This window comes from Labrus bergylta, chromosome 19, assembly GCF_963930695.1.
Source record: "Labrus bergylta chromosome 19, fLabBer1.1, whole genome shotgun sequence".
Lineage (NCBI taxonomy): Eukaryota > Metazoa > Chordata > Actinopteri > Labriformes > Labridae > Labrus > Labrus bergylta.
Window position 1 is genome coordinate 1,698,340 of NC_089213.1, and position 21,898 is coordinate 1,720,237.

Here is a 21,898-nt window from a genome sequence, read left to right on the forward strand (position 1 = left end):
GAATCTAAATGAATATAATCTAAATGAATATAATCTAAATGAATATAATCTAAATGAATATAATCTGTAGTTGTTCTTGTTCATATTTCGGACACAGGGAGGTCAGTACAGTAGAGTTGTGCTGTTTGACCTTTGACCCCTCTGATCTGATGGTCATATTTATCATGGCGTCCTGTCAGTCAGCTTCATGAAAACATGCTGCTCCTCCTCTCATGTGAGGACCCAGCAGAAGCAGCCTGTGTCCCATTTGGGGTCCTGCTCCTCAGTTTGAGAAACCAGGCAGTAATGTTCCTCTATCAGCTGTGTGTTGTTGGTTTGTTGTGATGAACAGGTTTGTTTTTCTAAAAGGAGAGTTCACATGTGGGCAGCTCAGTAGAGTTCTTGTGATGTAATCTAGTGGAGATCAAGTGTTAATAATGTCTGTAGATTATTATGGGATGGACAGAAACACTGAATCAGAGCAGTACAGCAGCATCCAGGAGTCTGAGTCTCTGAGATGTTTCTGTTGAGTCTGACTGTTTGTTTCAGACGAGGAAAGACTTCATCCAACAGATTCAACCATGAACACACACTCCTGACTCTGTGTGTGTGTGTGTGTGTGTGTGTGTGTGTGTGTGTGTGTGTGTGTGTGTGTGTTATAAACAATCTTTTTTCAGTATAAATTGAATCATAAACAAACCTCCAGTTTGGTTGAAGCGCCGCTTTAAATTGTCAAGGCTGACTTTGAAGCTCTGCTGGTTACCCATAGAGAGCTCAGTGTTCCTCTTCAAGTAGTCAGCTTTGTCTTCTGTGACTTTCTTCATCCAGTCCTGTTTGGGTAGGTATCTCTTGGTGTTACTGTCGTAGTAAGTTATCTGAAAATCATCAACCATCCCAACAGACACGTACTCTGGGAAGTTTGTGACTTCAGAAGACGCCGTGTAGAAATACTTCAGAGAGTGCATCACTGTAAGGACAAAATGTTTTCATCAGTTTAATCTGAAACTTTTTGCATCATTGAACAAAAGTTATTATCCAGCACACAGAATCAAAAAACACTTCCAGTACATTCAACCAAACCTGATCATCTCTCTGCAGTCATTAAATACTCCAATTAATTTAGAGATGAAAAGAAAAAGTTCTCCTGGAACTCTTATTCTGATATTTCTGATTCAAGTGTTAGAAAATGTTTTTATACTGAAATTATTTATTCAACAAGTCAAATATTCAAGTGATGCAGTCATGCCCCTGACTTTCATTGACAGATATGTTTCATTAAGTGGATTTTTTATTGACTTCTTGACATCTCATGACTAGTCCTCACGTAGGCGGGTTTTATTATTTGAGTTTTGAAAGGACAGTGTTGGAGGACAGCAACAAAGAAAAACTATTGAACAGTATATGGAGCACAGTTTAAGAAGCTGTGTAGACTGAGTGGAGCTGCACAATCAGCCAGCGCAGAAAAACTCAATTAGAAAAAACTCAACTAAAAAACTTCAACTAAATGACAGATCATTTCTGAATCCTGCATGTTGTCTGCTTTCTGAATGCACGTCGATCATTGTTCTGTTTTTAATCTGCTCTTTAGAAAAATATGCACTGCTCAGAACAAAAAAGCTTTTAGATAAATCTGTGCAGGAATAAATGTAACCACTTTGAATAAAGTCTACAAACTTTGTAGTCTTATTAATGCTGAATTGTTGAGGCTGCTGTGGATGTTTTTTTGACTTTCACAGATTAAAACCATTTATTTCTTTTTGTGTGGGAAACACAAACTGAGCTGTGACGTTTCAGTTTGAGAATAAAGTCGTGACTGCCCTCTGGTGGACAAACTCTGTAATGCAGACTCTGTTTCTAAATGATGTTCAAGCTGCTTCACTGTTTTCTGTCACTTATCGGCCAACATAAGCACAGAAAACTAAATATGTGCAATAAGCTCACATCAGCAGATATTTGTTTCTAGATCCACTAAACAGTCTGATGTTTGACTTCAATGAAATGTTGGAGCTTCAGGGTTTATGTGATCTCAACTAAACAACAAACAAACATGTAAAAGATGAAGATCATCTGTGGAATAGCTTTGAGCTTATTCATATTTCATATACAAATATTCAGAGGTAAAACAATAAACCGAGATTAACTTCATTTTGAGGGTCAGGAGGTTGATTATGTTTCTGATTCTTTGAGCACATATTTGAGTTTGATCCTCACAAAATGAACTTTAATGACTGTGACACTCTGATTATATGTTAATTATCACAATTCATTCAAGTGAAATAAGTATTTATACCACATTAATTATACTACATTCATAACAAAAGACTTTTTCTAACATTAAAGTGTCATGAAGGACTTAAAGAGTCCATTTAAATGCTCTGTTAATGGTTTTAGAGGTGAAACACTTTGAAGGCATTTAGTTCCTTTTTCTTTCTGAATCAGAGTCTATCTGCTGTGTTCACTGTAGTTATGCTGCTATTTTAACATTCATGGTCCTGTTCATATGAACCGGGCCTTCATCATTTCTCGGCTTGTCTTTTGGAAAAGATAACTAGCAGACACTTTTTATAGCCTTTCTCACAACAACACTTTTCTTGTAAGTATCAGGGTGTGAGGACGTGAACAAACAGGATTTACTAACGTCAAATTAAATGTTCACTTTTCACATTTCAACAAGCTGCTTCAGTCCTGAGAACAAACATCAAATGAAGCTTTCATTTCTACCAACAGTTTATAAAGACATGCGACATTTCCCTCTTTCCATTAAATCGTCTTCAATGAATCTGAACTCACCTGCCGTCGTGTCGTGGAGGAAGAATCCCACGAGAGACACAAACACCAGAGTCTTCATTGTGACCTGTGAAGTCTTCAGCTTCGTCCAACTTCAAACATTTATGTTTTTCATCAACTTCTTGAGAATCTGCGTGTTTCGAGCTCTGAGGGTGAAATGAGGTGAGGAGAAAAAAGAGAGCTGACTTCAACCTCTGTCTCAGCCAATAGGAATTCAGCCTGAGCATCGACGTCACTAGTAACTAGGTCACATTGACTCAGACAGGTTCTGAACATAGACTGTTAACGTTACTGTTGTGAATGAAAGTGAAAGTTAACTCCGCTTGTTTGAGCCCATGACAGAGCATTGGGAGACACGCAGGACTTTATTTATTTATCACAGTAGTGTTAAACCTTCAGATGATCAGATTATTTTTATATATTTTGTTGGTTAATGTGAAGTTTTAAGAACAAGTGTATACATTTGTGAGAGTTCAAAGGTCAGATACAGGGATAATCTGGAGTTTGTAGGGATGTAGTTGAGTCTTGTTGTGCTTTTGTTCTGTATGGCTGCTCTGGGATTTAATAAAAAGTCCTAATCCAGATATAAATATAGTTTAATATAAGTTATAGTGAGTAAATGTGGTGAGGTGCTCTCCTGTCCTGCAGTAACTCAATGTGCTCTGTGCTTATCAGATATTTAAATACACGTGTGCACAATCATAACATTGAATAATGTTATTAAATCAGATGAAGGAGGACGTCTTATACCTTTTTGAAGTACTTATCATTTTCTTCTTTTATCACTTTCTGCATGTGTTGTGTATAACTCTTCAGTAGAGGTCTACACACAGGTCTTAGCACAGATTAGGCCGACTGTCAGGACAATCACTGACACACAAAAGATGGTTTGAATGAAATAACATCAGATCACACTTTACAGATCCAGCTTTATCTGACAGGTTCAATGATCCTGAACTAGTTTGGAGCTTTGGACTCTGAAAACTGCTGGAACAAGAGAAATGTGACACCTTTGTTGATGTTTGAACACCTGATGCTGTGTTTCATTTTGCTCTGCTTTTTGTGTAAACTCAGTCCAAACCTCACACAGGCATATTGTTTTTAATCTATTTAACTTTTATTTTACCAGAAAAATATTCTCATTGAGAAACAAGATTTCTTATTTCAAGAGAGCTCTGGCCAAGACAGCAGCATCAAAGTTTCGCACAGAGAGAAAAAGACTGACAATGAACAGAAATAACACGAATCACCACATCAGAAATGTTATACTGCCATAAAGATGGCGAGGATGGACTTTTGTCATCATTGGGGGGAAACATAAAAGCTTCAAATGTACAAAACGAGACTTGTGGAGAATGCAACCTGAACTAAAGTTAAATTAATTTCAGTGTTTACACATAATCATAAAATATGCAGGATGAGCTCTGTGTAATATAATGATGAGATACCTTTAATTAAAGGATTTGATCTATACTTTATGGTGATGTTCAAAAAATCTGTTCCTTTTAAATAAAACTACAAATCACATTCAAATAATGGAGATGGGACGTAACAATTACCACATATGCAATGGAACGATATGAGAAAAAATATTCAATAACGATAACATTGTTCAATATTTCAATAACGATATGGATTGAAATAAATTAACAAAATTAAAGTGTCCTCAAAAGCTGGCTGCTGTTCTTCATGTCTAACAGAGCACATGTTTTTGCAACATGTCACTTCTAGATTAATTTTGTTTTTCTCCACTAATTAAGCTGATAGTTTGTTCAGCTTCATCCGACTGCATCCAAAAGGTGTGACATGGCCGTAATCCACAGGCCTCCCTACAGCTGGTAAGTTGAACACTGAGTGGGAAAGCATTTCTGGACCACATTAAAGGAAGGCATGTGTGACATTGGACACATAAATAAATCATAAATCCAGTCTGTCCTGTGTAAATGTGTCTCTGAGTCCTGACTGTCTACAGTGAGGGAGAAGCTCGAGTCCCGCTGGCTGTGTTGTTGTCAGAGCCGTGTTTACATGGACGGGACGGCCGGCTCCTCCCCTTGTGTATAAAAGCTGTTTTAGTCAAGAACTAGAGAGAAGAAGAAGAACATACTCACTGATTATTTGGATGTTAGTAAGAGTTTTTAGATCACGCTCATTCTGTGTCAGTTTACATGAAATGTGAAGCTATGAGCTAACTAAAGAGCGCTAACATTAGCATGCTAACACAACAATGTGAAGCTACGAGCTAACTAAAAAGCTCTAACATTAGCATGCTAACACAACAATGCAGGAAACTGGTGATTGCAGCTCGAGCTAAGGACAATTTTGTTCCGCCACTAGCAGTAAACTCCTTCGTGTGAACGCGAGAGGAGGGGGTTGGAGGTGTGGCGAGTTTGTTTTGGTTTCATGCTGGAGCTCAAGGGCGACAACTAGTGGATCAAAAAGTCGCACATTCTTCCTTTAAATCCTAATAATCTTACCCTGAAACAGTGTCCTTATTCTTCCTGCCTTGTTCTTCACAGATTTATTCCGTCACAAATATCCACGGGCAATTGCAGCTTTAGGCGAGGACAGTTTTGCGTTACGATACACTTTATTGTTACCTTGGGGTAATTTGTCTTGGACTTAAATAATTTTGTCTGTCGTTTGCGCTTGACTGTTTCGTGTGAAAGTGAGTAGAGGGGGGTTGGAGGTGTGACGCTGGAGGAAAGTGAAGGCTTTGGTATGGAGGAGGTGTGGCCTAACAGCAGTTTGTCGTGTTTTCATGCTGGTGCTCGAGGGCGACATCTACTGGATCAAAACGTCACACATTCTACCTTTAAGTGTTTTTTCAATCCATTGCAATAAAATAAAATTTTTGCTGTGTATTTATTACGAATGCTCATATGTGATAACGATAAAATCACAATTCATTGTGCAGCCTGAATGGCACCGAGTGGTTAAATTTCCGCCAATCTCATTAAAGAGGACATATTATCCTCCTTTTACACCTTTTTTTTCCTGTGGTCTAAATGAAACATCTGTGGCTGTGCTTTGGTCAAAATATAACATGAATCAAGCACCAGAGGAGGTTTGTGACCCTGTATAAACCAGCTCTCTCAGAACGCTCCGTTTTGGTGTGTATGTCTCTTTAAATGCAATGACCCCCCCCTGAGTTTTCCCCGTAGACATCACTCCTCTGTAGCGAGAATAAGAATGGCCGACCTGCACAAAAGTTTTTCTCTAGGCTGGAGGTGGAGTCCATGGGTGGAGATACCAGGGGAAGGGAGGGGATATTCTTTAACCAGAATCCCACTGTGACATCACAAGGAGAGCACATTTGAAACAGAGCATTTTTCTCTGTGTTGTAAGACTTATGCAGACCACAAACAAAGGACTGGATGGGTTTATTTCACATGTTGTGGGTCAGTAGACTCTCAGGTTACCAAATAAATGTTCAGAAACACTGAAGAAGTGGATTTTTCATAATATCTCCCCTTTAAGTGATTATCAGCACAGTCATTTGGTGTGTAACACTATAGACTGTAACGTTGCATCTTATATCGCAATCACAACTTTGTGTCATCATCTTCTTTTTAAGGAATCATTGTGATTTTATGAACTTTGTCTGCAGTTTAAACCTTCCTCACTGAGCACGAGCTTTGCCTGCAGTTTCTTTAAAAGTCACTGATTCCGTTTGTTGCACTAAAAGTTTCATCAAAGCCAAACCAAGCTCAGATGCAACACAGTCTGCACTCTGCATACATGCGAGCACATGTGGCCACACCCATCACTGTGAGAACGCTGCATGGTGCCATTTTGTGTCTTCGCTTGTTGTTGTTTATTTGAAATGGCAGACACACAAACACGGTCTCTGTTGGAGGTCACTGCAGGGCAAACATGTCGTCAACATCTGATTCCTCGCACTCAGCGTTTGTTTTGTTGTCACTATAAAGCAAAGGGGATGAATTATGTTTTAACTCTGGGCTCAGAATTGTTTCATAAAAGCAGGAAATGAAAGTAGATAACCAGATATGATACGCTAACAAGAGCTGAGTCACACTGATCCGGGCCAGAATGCAACGCCTTCCTCATGTCTCTGTGCCAAGCTGCTGCTCCTATCTAAAGCAGGAAGCAGATCAACAAAGTAAACCTGTTTTTTTTTTTAAACACAGCCACACTATTCCAGTTGTTGTTTGAGGAGTGGAGTACAGTCTTAGACCTCCTCCAGTGGACAAACACAGCACAACCCCTCTGAGCTGTTTCTGGGAAATCACCTGACCAGTGTGATAAGTTTCGTTTTGATGTGACTGAGACTGAGCTCTGACAAGAGTTGAACATTTTGGAGGGAAGAGAAGTGAAACAGTTTTATGACCTCATGTGCTCCTCTTGTTCCGCCTGCTTTACCACATTCAAATAATAAGACAAATAATCAGAGAAACATCAGTGAAATGATGTAAGAGGGAAAAAACACAGATGTCCTGTGCTAATTTGACCTTAATTGTTTATCTTAATAGAAAAGAGAAAAACACATCTGGTGAATATGGTGGATGGGATTTCCTGAAACTGAATTAAAACTTCAACAAGCCTGTGTTTGTAAGTTGAGTAAACTCATGGCCTGAGAGCCTAAAGGCAAATTTAACATCCCAAAACATTATAAAGAGTATATGAGGATAAACAGCATGAACCACTTGGGGTTTTATTTTAGGGGGACGGGGCAGACAAAGGTGGTGTTTTGATATTAAAACTCTGGCTCTTAAAGGGTTAAAACATGATGCCTTATTGATCTCTGCAGGGCGTCTCCAGTAATATCCGGTCCCCATGAAAATATATCACACTGGAGCCCTCCACCACAGCCACCCTGCTAAATAACCTCCTCCATTAACAACTTTAAATTAAGGCCGTCACATTTGTCTCCCCTCAACACTTCTCTACACCCCACATTCAGAAAGGAACATTCCCTTTTGTTGTCATGATCGATACGATATCAAAGTTCTTCACTGTGTTTTTATATAAGAAAGGTGCATGAGGGAGGAACTCCTACACACTCTCAACGATTTAAAGAGTCTGTAGGAGTTTGTCTGCAAGCTTTACAGAAGAAGAAATTACTAAATATGTGGTGCTTTGGACTTTGTTGTCGATATCATTTGATTTTTTTCCACAATCATTTAGGCCCACGTTTAAAATTCTGGTATTGTGATTACTGTAAATATCTATTACTTTGTGTTCCATCATTAAAAAGCTCGATTGCAGTTTTAACTCAACAATAACAGTGACGGGCAGCAGATGGCTTAGCGGTTAGGTCACGTCCCATGTACAGAGCCTATAGTCCTCCAAGCAGGTGGGCCAGGTTCAAGTCCGACCTGCGGCTCTCTTCCCACATGTCATTCCCAAATCTCTCTCTCTCTCTCTCTCTCTCTCTCTCTCTCTCTGGATTTTCTACTCTGTCCACTGTCCCGTCAAACAAAGACACAAAACCTGAAAATAACAACAATAACATTAAAGCATGTGATAATGCATCTAAATCATTTCTTAGCAGATGATTCCTCTTCATTTTCCTTTAGTGGTTTTCACAGGAATCATTTATGATAAGCGTTGTGGGGCAACAAGAGTGAGTGCTGTCAGATGGGGCCCCCTTAGGAAGGTTTCCCACTGTCATTGCAAAATTGGCACAGTTTGAACTACTGCTGTGGTTTAAGGTTATTCAGGCCTCAGGGGACGGATCTCTGAGGGTCATGAACTTCAAACTTCATATTTAGTTCAAAATAATAACAACATGGAAGTGTTTGTAAAGGAGCGCTCTTTGGAGGATTTTAATGATGATCACTCATTAAAAACAAAGGTTATATGTGAAAATCTACCCTTGTGTTTTCAGACTTTTTTTTACTATTGTCCTCATGTGACCTCTAACAGTCTGGATTCTAAGTTTTCAACTATAAATACATTTTTTAAATAAAAATCAGGTGAAATCACTTAAAAAGGGTTGGAAACAGAGGAGGCACCAGACACCCTTTTGCTGGAGATTTTGGGTTGCTCAAGTTCAAGTGATGGTGCTCTCAAAAAGAAGATTTTCTGATGCTTAAACACACCTATAGGCACAAACATACAAGCGTGCACTTACACCTGCCCTGCAACATTTGAAAGGTCTTCATTTTAAACAAATGGTGAAATATTCATCTGATGGAGAAATGTTCAAGCCTGCCTACATGCTCACTGCTGACTGTAAAATTAAACCAGACTTAGGCAGTAACGTAATATTTACAGTCTATGGCCTGCACACACACAGCCAGCATCACAGATCAGACAAACTCGGCTGGATCACCAACATGTCAGCGTATTCATTAACTTTACTCCAGGTTCAGAAAAACACTTTGTTTTTTATGTTTTCTTTAAAATTACAATTTGCAGGACTCACAGTCACATGTGAATAAATTAGATAAGAAAATATGATTTAGCCACAGGGGGTGCTTTAGGTTTGGCTATCCGAGGGGAGCCCCTCCCTGGAGCCGCCTGTGTACAGGAACAAGAAAACAGTCATCTAGAACATTTCTTTACCCCAAACAAGATCAGGGTTCTTACAGGGTCTTGTTTCCTGCATGTTACACTCACAGCTAAAGTTGGGACTAATTGCTCATATTCTGTGTAACTGTTGCAATTATTGTTTACCTTTATTATGTAGAAATTAAGAATTAGGTTGTATTTAAGTTTAGTTTTGGTAGAATATTTTTACGTTTAAGTTAATCATTTTATTAAATACAAGTGACTTAATTGACGATCGGCGGCAAGATCAAAGCGCTGCATCGGGCTTGTCGGAGCCTGCAGAGCTGTCGGCAAGGACTGAAGGATGAGCACGCACACACACACTACAGAGAGAGAGAGGGAAGTAAAATGACGCACAGTTTTAAGAGCATCGTTTCCAGAAAAATCCATTAAGAAATTGGACACTAAGAAGTAAAGGGTTGTCTAAGAAGAAGGATTCTGTAACGGTTTGCTAATTTAATGTGAAAGTTGTTTTTTGTGTGATATGTGTTTTGAATTCTGTGCTCTCGAATCTAAAGAAGCTTGCTGCTTAAGATATCTTTGAAAGTGTAAAGTTAAAAAAGGTGTGCGCTTAGAAATAATTAGAGGCAGTTTGTCATTTGATCCTAAAGTTTCTGAGTATTTTGAAGTGTTATATTAAGCATCTTTTAAAAGTAATATTCAGTTACGATAGGCTGTTTTTGCACATTTAGGTTTTTTCTTATAAGTACACTTGAGATATAATTATTGATTTAAAATAATATTTCATTTTTTGTAAGCTTTAAAAAAAAACAAAAAAAAAACTGTCAAGTGATACATTTAAGATACTGTTAATTTAAAGGTTAAAGAGATTTATTTACAAAGGTTGGTCAAAATAGTGATAGATGTCAAAGACAGATGAGCCTACAGTTCAAGTGAGGGATAGTGCAGATAAAGGAAAAGATGGTGATGCTGAAGACCAACAAGAGGGAGAGCAGCAACCAAGAAGAAGCCAAAGAACCAAATACTTAACAGAGAAGGGTAAAGAAATGCAAGATGGCAAAATTAAAGGGCTTCAACAAAGGTTCAACTACATTTATGACAAATGGAAAATTCAAGTCAAATCATCGAAGCAGTCATTATCCAAATCAACAGAGCCTTTATCTGAAGTCTTTCTGCAGATATCCAGCGTGTTTATGATGAACTACGCAAAGTCTCAGCTCCAGACCAAGACATTCGTCGAAAAGTAGATCGGTGTGTAGAGGTTTCTAAGTTCATTGTGTCCAAAGTCTCAAGTCAACTTGATGGAAAAACTACAGAAGAACAGCAAGATTGGCCTGAAGCAGGTTCTCTCTTTGACTCAAGCTCTTACAAATCAGGTTCTGTCACTTCTTTATTGAAAAGCGGTTCAGAACAATCAAGCAAATCTTCTGTAAAACGACAAGAAGCTGCAGCTGAGGCCGCTGCAAGTCCAGCTGTTCTGAAAGTATTAAAAGAACAAGAAAAAGAACAACTAGAAATAGAGCGTCTTGAAGCAGAAGCTAAAAGGAAGTTAGCTGATCAAGAGGCAGCAGCTGTAAAGCGTCGTTTAGAGCAAGAAACAGAAGAGCTGAAACAAAGATTAAAGAGAGAAGAAGAAGCTAGTATTAGAGCTCAACTGGAAGATGAGTTTACAGCTCTACAAAAGACTCTTGAGGAAAAGAAAAGAAGAATACAGCACTTGGAAGCAGTAAAAGGTCTCAATGCAGCAAGAGCAAGAATGCAGGTGTATAATCAAGTTAAAGCCACTGAAGAAGACCTGACAGACATTGTAGAGTATGAGGTAGGAACAGACAACCAAGTGCCAGCTCCTACAAGTCCTCTGCCCCTACAAATGTGTCCTGTTCCACAAGCTGCGACCACCTCTTCTTCTGACAGTACAGCAGAACTCGTCAAGCAGCTTGACGAGTTCTGCTTTAAGTGACAACAGAATTCCAGTTCCTGAACCTGCAGTATTCAGTGGGGATCCATTGACATACAAAGACTGGAAACACTGATTGACCAGAAGAACCTTAAAGACAAAGAGAAGATATACTACCTACGACGATATGTAAGTGGTAAAGCTAAGAAAACACTTGATGGCTATTTCCTACTCGGGACAGAATCTTCTTATGCTGCTGCTTGGGAGATTTTGGAAGAAAGATATGGAAATACATTTACAATTGCAAAATCCTATAGAGACAAACTTCAAGCATGGCCCAAGATAGGTCCTAAAGACAGTTTTGAGCTTAGAGAGTTTGTGGATTTTCTAAGAAGCTGCGAAGTTGCTATGATTGAAATAAAGACATTGGAAATCTTGAACGACTGTAATGAAAACAGAAAAATTCTTTAAAAGTTACCAGATTGGCTAACAGCAAGTTGAAACCAAAAGGTTATTGAAGAAGAAGAGAGAAACCAGTTCCCCACATTCAGCAAATTTGTGAAGTTCCTAACTAGGGAAGCAAAAATTGCATGTAACCCAGTCACATTTTTGCAGTCACTGAAACAATGTGAAGCTGAAAGGCCAAAAAGACAGACAAATGTTGGAGCAAAGACACTGACCACAAGTTCCAATGAAAAGACATTCATTACATGCATATTCTGTAAGAAGAATGGACATACTTTGCACAAATGCAGGAAGTTTATGGAGAAAGCAGTGTCAGACAGAATCAAATTCTGAAATTTTATTCTGAAAAGCTGAAAAGATCTGCTTCGGGTGCCTCAAGTCAGGTCACCATTCAAAGAGCTGCAACAGTAGGAGTGTGCTTTTACATTTCACCTGCAACAGCGTAATATTGGTGTCCCAGTGTGGAGTTATACGTTGCATTACGGTGATGCAGCAGGAGGCACAACATGCCCACTTAAATCACAGATGTTCATTTTAAAGCTCAGAGGATTGTGTTAATATTTAAACATGTTGATCAATGCAGGGACTGACTCAGTGAACTGAATTTCTTTGATGCATTTAAAAGCCCAGTTAAGCAAGAAGCTGAGTTTGAAACCAATAGACGTCGAGTGAAACAGTAGCAACGACAGAGCTGGAGAGTCACCATTTAATCATTACAGTGGAAGCAAAATTGAACAGCACAGTACAGTTGATGAAAACACTAAAAAAAGGGATATTACAATCAAATATGGCCACAGATTCTTTGGTTCTACAGGAGGAGTTTGGACAGGGCGTGAACAGAAGCACCTTAGCTCAAGCTGGAAGATAGTTGAACATGTAAGTCACTCTAGTCACTTGAACACTTGAGTGTCAGCTACAGGAAATAAATACAAATGAAATATACCACATTTGACGTGAATATTTGGTGGTCTTTTTTTTATCTCATAGCACCCTGTTTGTTTTAAATAAATACAATAGAATATCACTATTTCTGTACAAATGGAATGTAATGCACATTTTCCCCAGTAAAAAAGCTTCATGAAATTATAAAAGAGACTAAAGAGAGTGAAGGAGGGGTGGAAAGTGAATACTACAACTTGTATACTTTGGTATAATTAGCACCTTGCCACACAGTTTCTGCATGCATTTAATTCACTGCTGTAGGAGAACAAAGATGGGAGAGGGCTCCCAGGTACATATTTAAACCCTGACGAGGTTCTGATAATCAGAAAACATGTTTTGGATTTAAAAAAAATCAAAGTACCCAGAAAGTGACTCAGTAAATGCTAGACTGGTGTGGGATGGAGACCCTCATAGCCTGATCCTTGATTTAAAGACCAATCAGCTGTTTAAAAGGCACAAGTAGCATGTAAGTACAACAGCATCAGGCGTAGCACAGCTTACAAAAACAATGGCTATTTAATTCCCTGACCAAGGTTTCCACACATCTTTATTTTGCCTCACTGCACGCAGCAAGTTTTGTCCTGCGTAACAAACCAACAATTCAAAGAGAGTTTCTGCTGCTCTCAAAGGAAACAGGTCTAACAAAGAATAACTCCTGCTTCTCACTGGACTCTACAATCCTTGCTGCATCACACCAGAAAGATTTTTCAACCATTAGTATGAGCTGTGAATCACATTTATAGAGTGTTTTTAATGACACTGAAAGATAATCATAAAGAGAAGCCGCTGTAACAAAAGAAAAACTTCAATCTAACAAGCATGGCATCCTTCGGTTGGTTCCCTCTTCATTCTGGGAGGAAACTGGTGGCTTTATTTCTTTGGTTCCTTTTGATACAATAAGAAAAGAGCTGTGAGTTAAAAAGTGTTTCCAATGTGAGCAACACGATTGACAAGTCACTGAGTGTTTACACACATGTCACAGAAATAGACAGCTAGATGACTGAGCCCATAAAGAAGATTTGAACTGACCACTGGCCGTCATTTTACTTCCAAAGTTTGGCGCCTGCAGGTTTCTTTTAGGTTCATGAGTGGGAGTGCTGGCTTAGAGAAGAAAGTTGATTCAAAACATTCAATTCTCAATTGACTGAAGCATTTAACACCAAAGCTGTGAACCGAAACTAACTTTTCAAACCGTACGGATGCATTCAGCCTCATATGTTGCACCGCTCTTCAGTCTGAAAAGAGTGACTGTCAACCATGTTGCCCGCAGTGTGAACGTGAGATTAAAGAAATGCAGATAAAGTCCGAGTGTGACCCTTTTTTTTTTAGAAGGAGGAAGCAGGAGGTAGAGCAAGTGGGATGAGTGGATAAAAAAAGGGGGAGACCGTGGGGAGGAGAGAGGAGTGAGAGGGGGATCGGAGACAAGGGGCTTCAGATGTCGCCGGCTTGTTCTCTGTCTCAGGCCGGCCTCTTTGGCTGCTGGTAAAACAACACTGTTTCATTCTTCAGAAACACTCTCTCCTGGCTTCTTTCTTCCTTTCTTGCTGTGGTGCGCCCAAACGATGATCTCCTCTCTGCGAGTTTTTATTTCTCTCCTCTTGACTTATTTTTGACGTCCATTATTGGTTGGGACGATGTTGAGTTTCCCAGGCACGTACTTGAGTGTGAGCGCTTGTTTGTCCCACAACCGCATCTGTGTATCTCAGTGTGTGTATGTGTGTGTGTTTTCATATCATTTACAAGTTAATTTACAAATTACTGGGCATGTATGTGTTTTTATATCAATGTGTCTCTAAGTGCATGTGTGTGAGTGTTTGTAGTGTTGTTCCGCTCAGGATGTGTGTGTTTTTAGCCTTGGAAACAGACAGGTCCCACTTCAAAGCCAAACTGCTGGTTGCTCTCCCCAAAGTCTGACACCTTAATATCCCGCAGAGGAAGATGCTCCACTTGTGGCGTGTTGATTTCCAGCACTGTCCTATCGAAGCCCTTACGATACTGCAGACAGAGACGGAGAGAGAGACACGTTTCAGAAACAGGAAGCATTTTCTTTAGGGTGGTAAGATTGTGAAGAATGAGGTCTACTCTTGTAAAAGTGTTTTTATGTTCACGTTATGTAACTGCATCAGAACTAGAGAAATATAGAAACTCATCACTGATGCACTTTAGATTAGGCTGCTTGATTTTTAAATGTCCATGATTAGACAGGTCAAACATTTAGAAGGTCGTTTCCACAGATGTATCCTTTAGGTGTAGCAGGGAGGTTTGGTTTATGTGTGTTAACTCACAGAGCAGCCGTCCACCAAGGCCTTGATGTAAGGGTTGGTCTCGTAGCTCAGATCCTCCTCGTTGGCGCCCTGGAAGTGCAGCGCTCTGTTGTAGCTGTTCTTGGCGCTTCGGTCGGCCCAGGCCACCGAGCGATGGCAGTGGTAGGTGAGGTTCTGGCGGGCCTGGATGCTCAGGAGACGCAGGAAGCCGAGCTGGACCACGCCCACAGGCTCGCCATTAGAGTCCACATAGGAGAACTGGTAGAGGATGAGGAAGAGGAGGTCATTAAGAGGATCAGAGGAAGTTAAGGTAAGAATGAAACTATAATCTTAAAGGTCACAGAAGGTCACAGAAGGTTACGGACCTTGCTGCCAGTGGAGAACTGACTGTACCAGGATCCTGGAGTCTCTTTGTCCCAGGAGCTCATCTTTACCTGAAAACATAATAACCACATCACATGTTAAGTTGAAGATGTTGATGTTTTTATTATTTAACAAATAAAACAAACAGGTTTTGTGGGTAAAATAAAATTTAACATCAACCTTGTTCAAGTGTTTGTGAACTTTATTCATGCTGAGATTTTCTTAGTTTGATTATTAATGTACAAAAACCACACGAGGATGCAAAGAGTTTTTAGAAAGGGAGCAATCAGAGTCTTCAAATCTTCACCAACATCGAATGTTCCCACATCAGTTCAATGTTTTTAAAGTTGCACTCAGAGACTAACATGTCTTTTATTTTAAAGGATAATGAGGAGATTTTAAAGTGTTTGTGATATACTGACCGTATTGATGCTGGGATACAGGCATGTCTCTGCTCCATTAGTGAAATTACAGAAAACCTTGAAGGCATCCCTGGAGCAGCCCTGGTTGGGGTCAATCCAGTACTCTCCTGCAGGGGGGGCAGAGAAAGTAAAATGTAAATGTTAGAACTCTTAGGAATGGGGCGCTGGTTGGGCGAGGAGGTCAGAGGTTTGATTCCGACCTGTGGCTCCTTTCTCTCATGTCAGTCCCCACTCTCTCTCTTTCATATATGTTGATCAGCTTCATCGACATGTTGACTTGACGATGATCACCACACAAAGAACATTATCAAAACCTGATGCAGGGATTATTACGCTGAGCAGGCTTGTGGGTTGACTCCCTTACCGTCTTTGAGGTCTGGCTGGCTGAGGTGCAGGTCTTGGCAGGTGCGAGCAGGGCTGTCCTGGGTACCCAGTGGGAATCGCATGGTCTCTATCTCCTGTCGCAGTGAGTTGAGAGAGCCAAAGATCTCCTCCATGCCTTCACTGCCCATCAGGAACTCAGTGCCAGTGGCGTCGGATGCAGGCATGTCTGAGTCGCTCTCTGGGAGCAGCTGGCTGGCGTCGATGGAGCGCTTGGACTTGGGGCTCCTCTGGATGGGCAGGGGCTGGATGACCTCACCTGGTGGGCCCTTGGAAGCAAGTTTACATCTCAATAAATCAACTTAGAAACTGTAACGAGGTGAAATCACTGAGCAGTAGAGATGTAACGATACCTCAGGAGACAATCAAAAATACTAAGCAAGTGAAGATGTGGATAATGTGTCTGTTTTCAAAACCGCCTCTACATACTACTATTCAGTATGTACATCAGGTGTCACAAAGTGAAAAACATTCTGAGTCTTTTAAAAGCTTTCTGTGCATCAATGACAGAAAAATAGGCTGCAAATCTGCTATTTCAAGAGATTTTCTTTTTTGTGTTATACATGTGTTTTTTTAAATGTTGGATTTGTGGGGCTGTGGCTCAGTGGTAGAGTCGTCGTCTCTCAACCGGAAGCTCAGGGGTTCAATCACTACATCCTGCATCCACATGTCCGATGTGTCCTTGGGCAAGACACTTAATCCCAAATTGCTCCCACTGCTTGGTCGTCGGTGTGTGTGAATGGGATTAGTTACCTCTGATGGTCGCTGTAGATAGCAGCTGCTGCTTATAATATTTAGAAAGTCGGGATGAAATCCTATCCTGAACCCAATATGATGATTTGATCATATCTTGAGTTGAGTGAATCGTTACATCCATACTGAGCAGATTAGAATGTAATTGTCTTTCTTTTCACAAAGAGTGCATGAGTACTTACAGGAGGTCCAGGAGGTCCTTGTACTCCCTTTTCTCCCTTAGGACCAGATCCTCCCTAAACGCAGCAGAGAGGGGAAAGATTTAAGAGCAAACACAGAATCAGATCAGATTTGATGTAGGAGTCAGGAACAATCTCATTCTGTTTGTGAGGTACAAACGCTGTTGAAGAATACTCACAGAAGAACCCTTGGCTCCTTTAACACCTTGAGGACCCTGTAAACGAGGTGAGCCTTTAGTTTGGTGACCATGACATGCGTAGTGTTTTGCTGCATTGCATTGGTACTTTATTCAATCTGGGGAACTAAGTGAAGTGGAAGAACAAAGAGAGATAGCATGTTCACAAGACAAACAGGACTACTCACTGGCAGACCAGCAGGACCAGCAGGGCCGAGGGGTCCAGTTCCTCCAGCCATTCCCTGAAACAAAACCGGAGACATGTTCAACATGACAATAGTTTACAAACATGTTTATTATCATGAAATTCAACAGTTTCCACTGCAATGCTGTAAGAAACTCCACTGTCACTTAGCCTCTGTGCTTTTACATTTCACCTGCAACAGCGTAATATTGGTGTCCCAGTGTGGAGTTTTACGTTGCATTACGGTGATGCAGCAGGAGGGACAACATGTAAACAAACAGCTTTAACATTCATAAACACACACACACACACACACACACACACACACACACACACACACACACACCTCTGTCTCTATCTCCAGCACACCAGTAGAACTACTTTACCAAAACTGTGGCTCTGTGATTTCTTTGTGAAGGGTAAATAGGAGATAACATTCCCATCTTTAACAGGCGATGTAAAAGAGGTTTATCATTTTGTTGAGCTGCTTTTCTGAAGGTTTTAAAAGAAGTGCGACTTACAGACTCTCCTTTTGGTCCAGAGGTTCCATGAGGGCCAGGCATACCTCTGTCTCCCTTCTCTCCCTGCTCTCCTGGGGGGCCAATGAGACCGATAAGACCTGGGTGTCCTTTCTCTCCCTTGGAACCGGGTTCTCCACGCAGGCCAGGCAAACCAGGAGGTCCCTGCAAGAGGAGAAGGAGAGAAAGAAGAGGAGAGGAGGAAACAGCGGTGAGGTTGTTGGTGAGACAAAAGGAGAGATAAGAGACAAAGTTAGAGGTTTGAAAGAAACAGCAGCTGGAGAACGGACATCTGTTTGATCAACTTCTCTTTACTGAACGCACTGTGAGAGTGCAGAGTGCAAATAGAAAAGGAAATAAAAGGCATTGTTATCTTACGAGAGGTCCAGGTGGTCCTTTCTGTCCAGAAGGTCCAGGAGATCCTTGCTCACCCTGAAACATATTTAGAAACACAGTTAGGAGGACATGGCCAGCCAACACACCATGCAGTCACTATCACAATCTTTACTGACCACTGATCCTGGAAGTCCTCGGAGACCCTCTGTTCCTGGTTTTCCTGGTACACCCTGGGGACCAACAGGTCCAGTTTTTCCTGGGGGTCCAACAGCACCTGTTTCTCCCTGTAAACAATGATGATGAGAATTATAATAAAACATGTTTTTGAAAGTACTGTCACAGTATTAATAAAGCAGCACAGCAACATAACAACATAATAAATTAAACTTCAATATCATTTCACAAAACGAGATCAAAGTAGAGATTTATAACAGGATCATTAAAGCGAACTATCACCAATTTACATTTTTCATATAGAACCACAGGGAGTGAGAATACACTATAAAGCTCTAAACTCACCTTGGTTCCCTTCTCTCCCTGACGTCCCTCTGGTCCTCTCGTTCCAGCAGGACCCTGGCAGGTGAAACATGTAACACAGCTTCAACAAATGCAGATTATAAAACATGTTTTCAGGAGCAGTCTGCCTGAGATCTTCTAGACATGTTCAGGATTATTATGTGGAAATGTTTTATTACTGTAGCGCTGCTGCCACACATGTTCTTCTAATCAACAACGTGTACAACAGAGTATAATGTTAAGAAATGGTCCATTCATTTAAGATTTGTTCTGTTACTTATTGAACACCTATAATTAGATACAGGCTGAAGTGAGTGTCATCTCCTCTTTGTCAATTCTGTTCATGAGGTTGTAAAGGTTCTGGAGGAGCCATGTTTGTGAAGTGCAGAACACAAATAGTTCCAGCAGGTGTCGCCTTGTGGTTAAGATGATAATCTATGAAGGTAGGAACTTTCACTGGGGTGTCAGGTGTTGCTAGACGGGGAGTAAATACACTTTTTTGACCGCTGTACACTATGAGGTGACAGAGTGAATCTGAATTGAAATGTCTGGATTATTGTTTGAACATCACACATATGACATTAATGAAGACAACGATGGAAGGACAAATAAATATTCCATAGAAGAAGAAGATATTGGACTGTCTTATTTCGCAATCTTACGCTCAGGAGCAAAGCCGGCAAGCGCCTCAATTAATAAACTAAATTAGCCCGTCTATGTAGATCCTCAGTGGCTTTGAGTTTAAGCTGCTAAAGGTTCTTTTACACATGAGACAAAAACAGCTCCTCCTTACTTTTAAAAAAAATAAAAAATTATTTATACATTTTCAGTTTTATAAACAAACAGCACAGCAACAAAAAGACAAAGAGGAATTAGAAAAATAAGAAACATAGGGCAGTGCAAAAATAAAGCAAAACAACAACAAAGACATGCTCTTATAGGATATCTTACAATACAGTAAGTCAACATTTTTTTTAAAAGAATCAGCGCCAACTGTTAAGAGATCACGGTGTGTCTCATTGGCCTAGGACAGTATAAGTACATGGTTTCTAGACATATAAGTAGTGTGGACAACTGTTTGCACAAACGTATACAAGCAGAATAAAACTTTAGGTTGTCTTTGATAAGTAAGACAAGAATGGTTCCCCATTTTATCAAAGGTTGTAGAGCTGAGAGAGACACTATATGGGACCCTCTCCATATGTAACAGGTTAGTCATTTCTTGTAGCCAGGTCCTAAAAAGGGTATATCTCCACTCTTCCAGAGAGACAGAATATTCCTCTTCACAACAACCATGCCGTAGTGTAATGTCTTTTGTTGTAGATGAGACAAGTTTAATGAATGTTGAATTCCGCCAAAAATGGTTGTAAAAGGATCTGGTGTAATGTCAAAGTTGTACATTTCAGAGAAGCAATTAAAAATATCTGACCAGAACTTATTTAGTTTAGGGCAAGACCAGAATAGGTGACCCAGAGTGCCCTCAGCTGATTTACACTTTGGACAGGTTGGAGAAACAGACGGATAAAAGGAGTGCAATTTGGTGCAGGAATAATGAAGCCTATGAAGTATTTTAAATTGAATAAGTTGGTGTCTGGAGTTTATAGAACAACTCTAAATGTTTTTAAAGTAGGTTTCCCAGGTCTCGTGACCAACTGATACACAAAGATCTTTTTAGGTGCTGTGTGGAAACAGGGTTATGTGCTGTGATAAGATCTACAAATCTGGAGATTAATCGTTTCGAGTCAGGACTCTGGTTTATAAGATTATAAAGTTTGCTTGGGGTTGGCATTGACTGAAAGTTTGAAATATTTGTGCGGATGTAGTCTCTAATCTGGAGAAAATGGAAGAAATGCGAATCTGGCAGTGTATATTTTTCTTTTAACTGTAGAAAGGTGGCAAAAGTGTTATTAACATAAAGGTCTGCAATGGTGATGATGCCTTTATTCCACCAGAGTCTGAAAGTATTATCTGTGATTGAAGGAGGGAAGGCATGGTTGCAGCAAACAGGTGTATAAGCAGAAGTTTCAGGTCATTTAAATGATTTCCGTATTTGATACCAAATTCTCAAAGAGTTTGTGATTCTAAAGTTATTGCCCGTAATAGTTGCAGGGGATCTGGTTTGTGAAAATAGAAGAGCGGGGAGGGAGGTTTTCAAAAGATCCTGTTCAATTGCCAGCCATGAAGGGGTTGAGGGGGTGACTTTACCTGGATAAGCATCTTTCCAGTACATCAGTGCTCTAGAGTTTGCAGCCCAATCATAGTACCGAAAGTCAGGGAGACCAAGGCCACCTGCAGACTTTGACTTAGTGATATGCTTTTTAGAGATACGATGTGCTTTGAAACCCCATACGAAAGGCAACATCAAGGAATCTAGTCGCTTGAAAAAGGCTTTGGGCACGAATATAGGTACATTTTGAAAGAGGTAAAGAAACGTAGGGAGTGCCATCATTTTGATTGCATTTACTCGACCTAACATAGACAGCGGTAGCAGTCTCCAGGACTCAATGTTGGTGTAGGAGCCTTATTGCTCATCATGTTACATTTATGGATGCATGTAATACTTTTTGTTCATTGGATCTGGGAGGGGGAGGGGCTTAGTTCAGACTAGTAGAGAGTGGAGCCACACAGTCTTTTGACCTCTCTCTCCTCATCTCTCTTTTTGTATAGTTTTGGACTAACCTGTATCTGTTTTTTGTTTATTTATGTTTAAGTAAACATTTAAACTTTGATCATTTGGTCCCGTGGATTTTTTGGATGAAAATGACTGAAGAGAGGAGTTCTGGGAGTGTCAAGCTACGGCTTCATTCAGTGGATACCTACAGTTGGCTTTGAGTCTCTCTATCATGTTCAAATAATTCAGTTTATAAATTAATTTAGGGCCTTTAGGGATATCAACTCCTAAGAACTAGATTTTGTCCGTGGCAATGCGAAACGGCAGATTTTTCAAAATTGGGTGCATATATGTTCAATAACGTTACCTGCAGGCTGCCGAGACAGAATGTGACCAGTGACTCTTAAGGTAGCTGCCATTTGGATCTGAAATGGTTGAAATGTGCTCAAATGGGATATTTCGACGGATTAATATGGCTACACCTCTAGCTTTAGAAGAAAAGGTTGACTGATATATCTGTGATATCCACCTGCATTTTAACCTCCATTGCTCCGTGTGTTTGATATGAGTTTCTTGGATAAACATAATGTCTCCGGATAAAGATTTGAAATGGGAAAAAACCTTGCCTCTCTTTAAGTTAGTTCCAAGGCC

At 40.2% G+C, this 21,898-nt stretch overlaps 2 protein-coding genes across 3 annotated transcripts in view; both read right to left on the bottom strand.

The window, feature by feature from the left end:
- Window positions 1-2,938, bottom strand: part of LOC109978039 (major histocompatibility complex class I-related gene protein-like) — a 172,058-nt gene extending 169,120 nt beyond the window's left edge. Inside the window, exons 1-2 of one of the 2 annotated variants that reach the window (XM_065948060.1) lie at window positions 2,770-2,934; window positions 680-946 (exon numbers count right to left, since the gene is read on the bottom strand). In XM_065948060.1, the coding sequence (XP_065804132.1) occupies window positions 680-946; window positions 2,770-2,827 (325 nt within the window). In that variant the 5' untranslated portion in view covers window positions 2,828-2,934. Of the gene's footprint in view, window positions 1-679; window positions 947-2,769 lie in introns of both variants that reach the window. The other variant, XM_065948058.1, reaches the window with a different exon arrangement.
- A 9,356-nt stretch (window positions 2,939-12,294) lies between these two features.
- LOC109976538 (collagen alpha-1(V) chain-like) lies at window positions 12,295-20,853 on the bottom strand. Its single transcript, XM_065948395.1, has 13 exons — window positions 20,842-20,853; window positions 18,640-18,693; window positions 18,297-18,404; window positions 18,163-18,216; window positions 17,788-17,949; window positions 17,271-17,324; window positions 17,086-17,121; window positions 16,910-16,963; window positions 15,958-16,243; window positions 15,594-15,700; window positions 15,174-15,242; window positions 14,830-15,066; window positions 12,295-14,539 (listed from the first exon to the last, which is right to left on the bottom strand). Exons 1-13 carry the CDS (start codon window positions 20,851-20,853, stop codon window positions 14,393-14,395), a joined length of 1,380 nt encoding a protein of 459 aa, XP_065804467.1. The 3' UTR covers window positions 12,295-14,392.
- Between the last annotated feature and the right edge of the window lie 1,045 nt (window positions 20,854-21,898).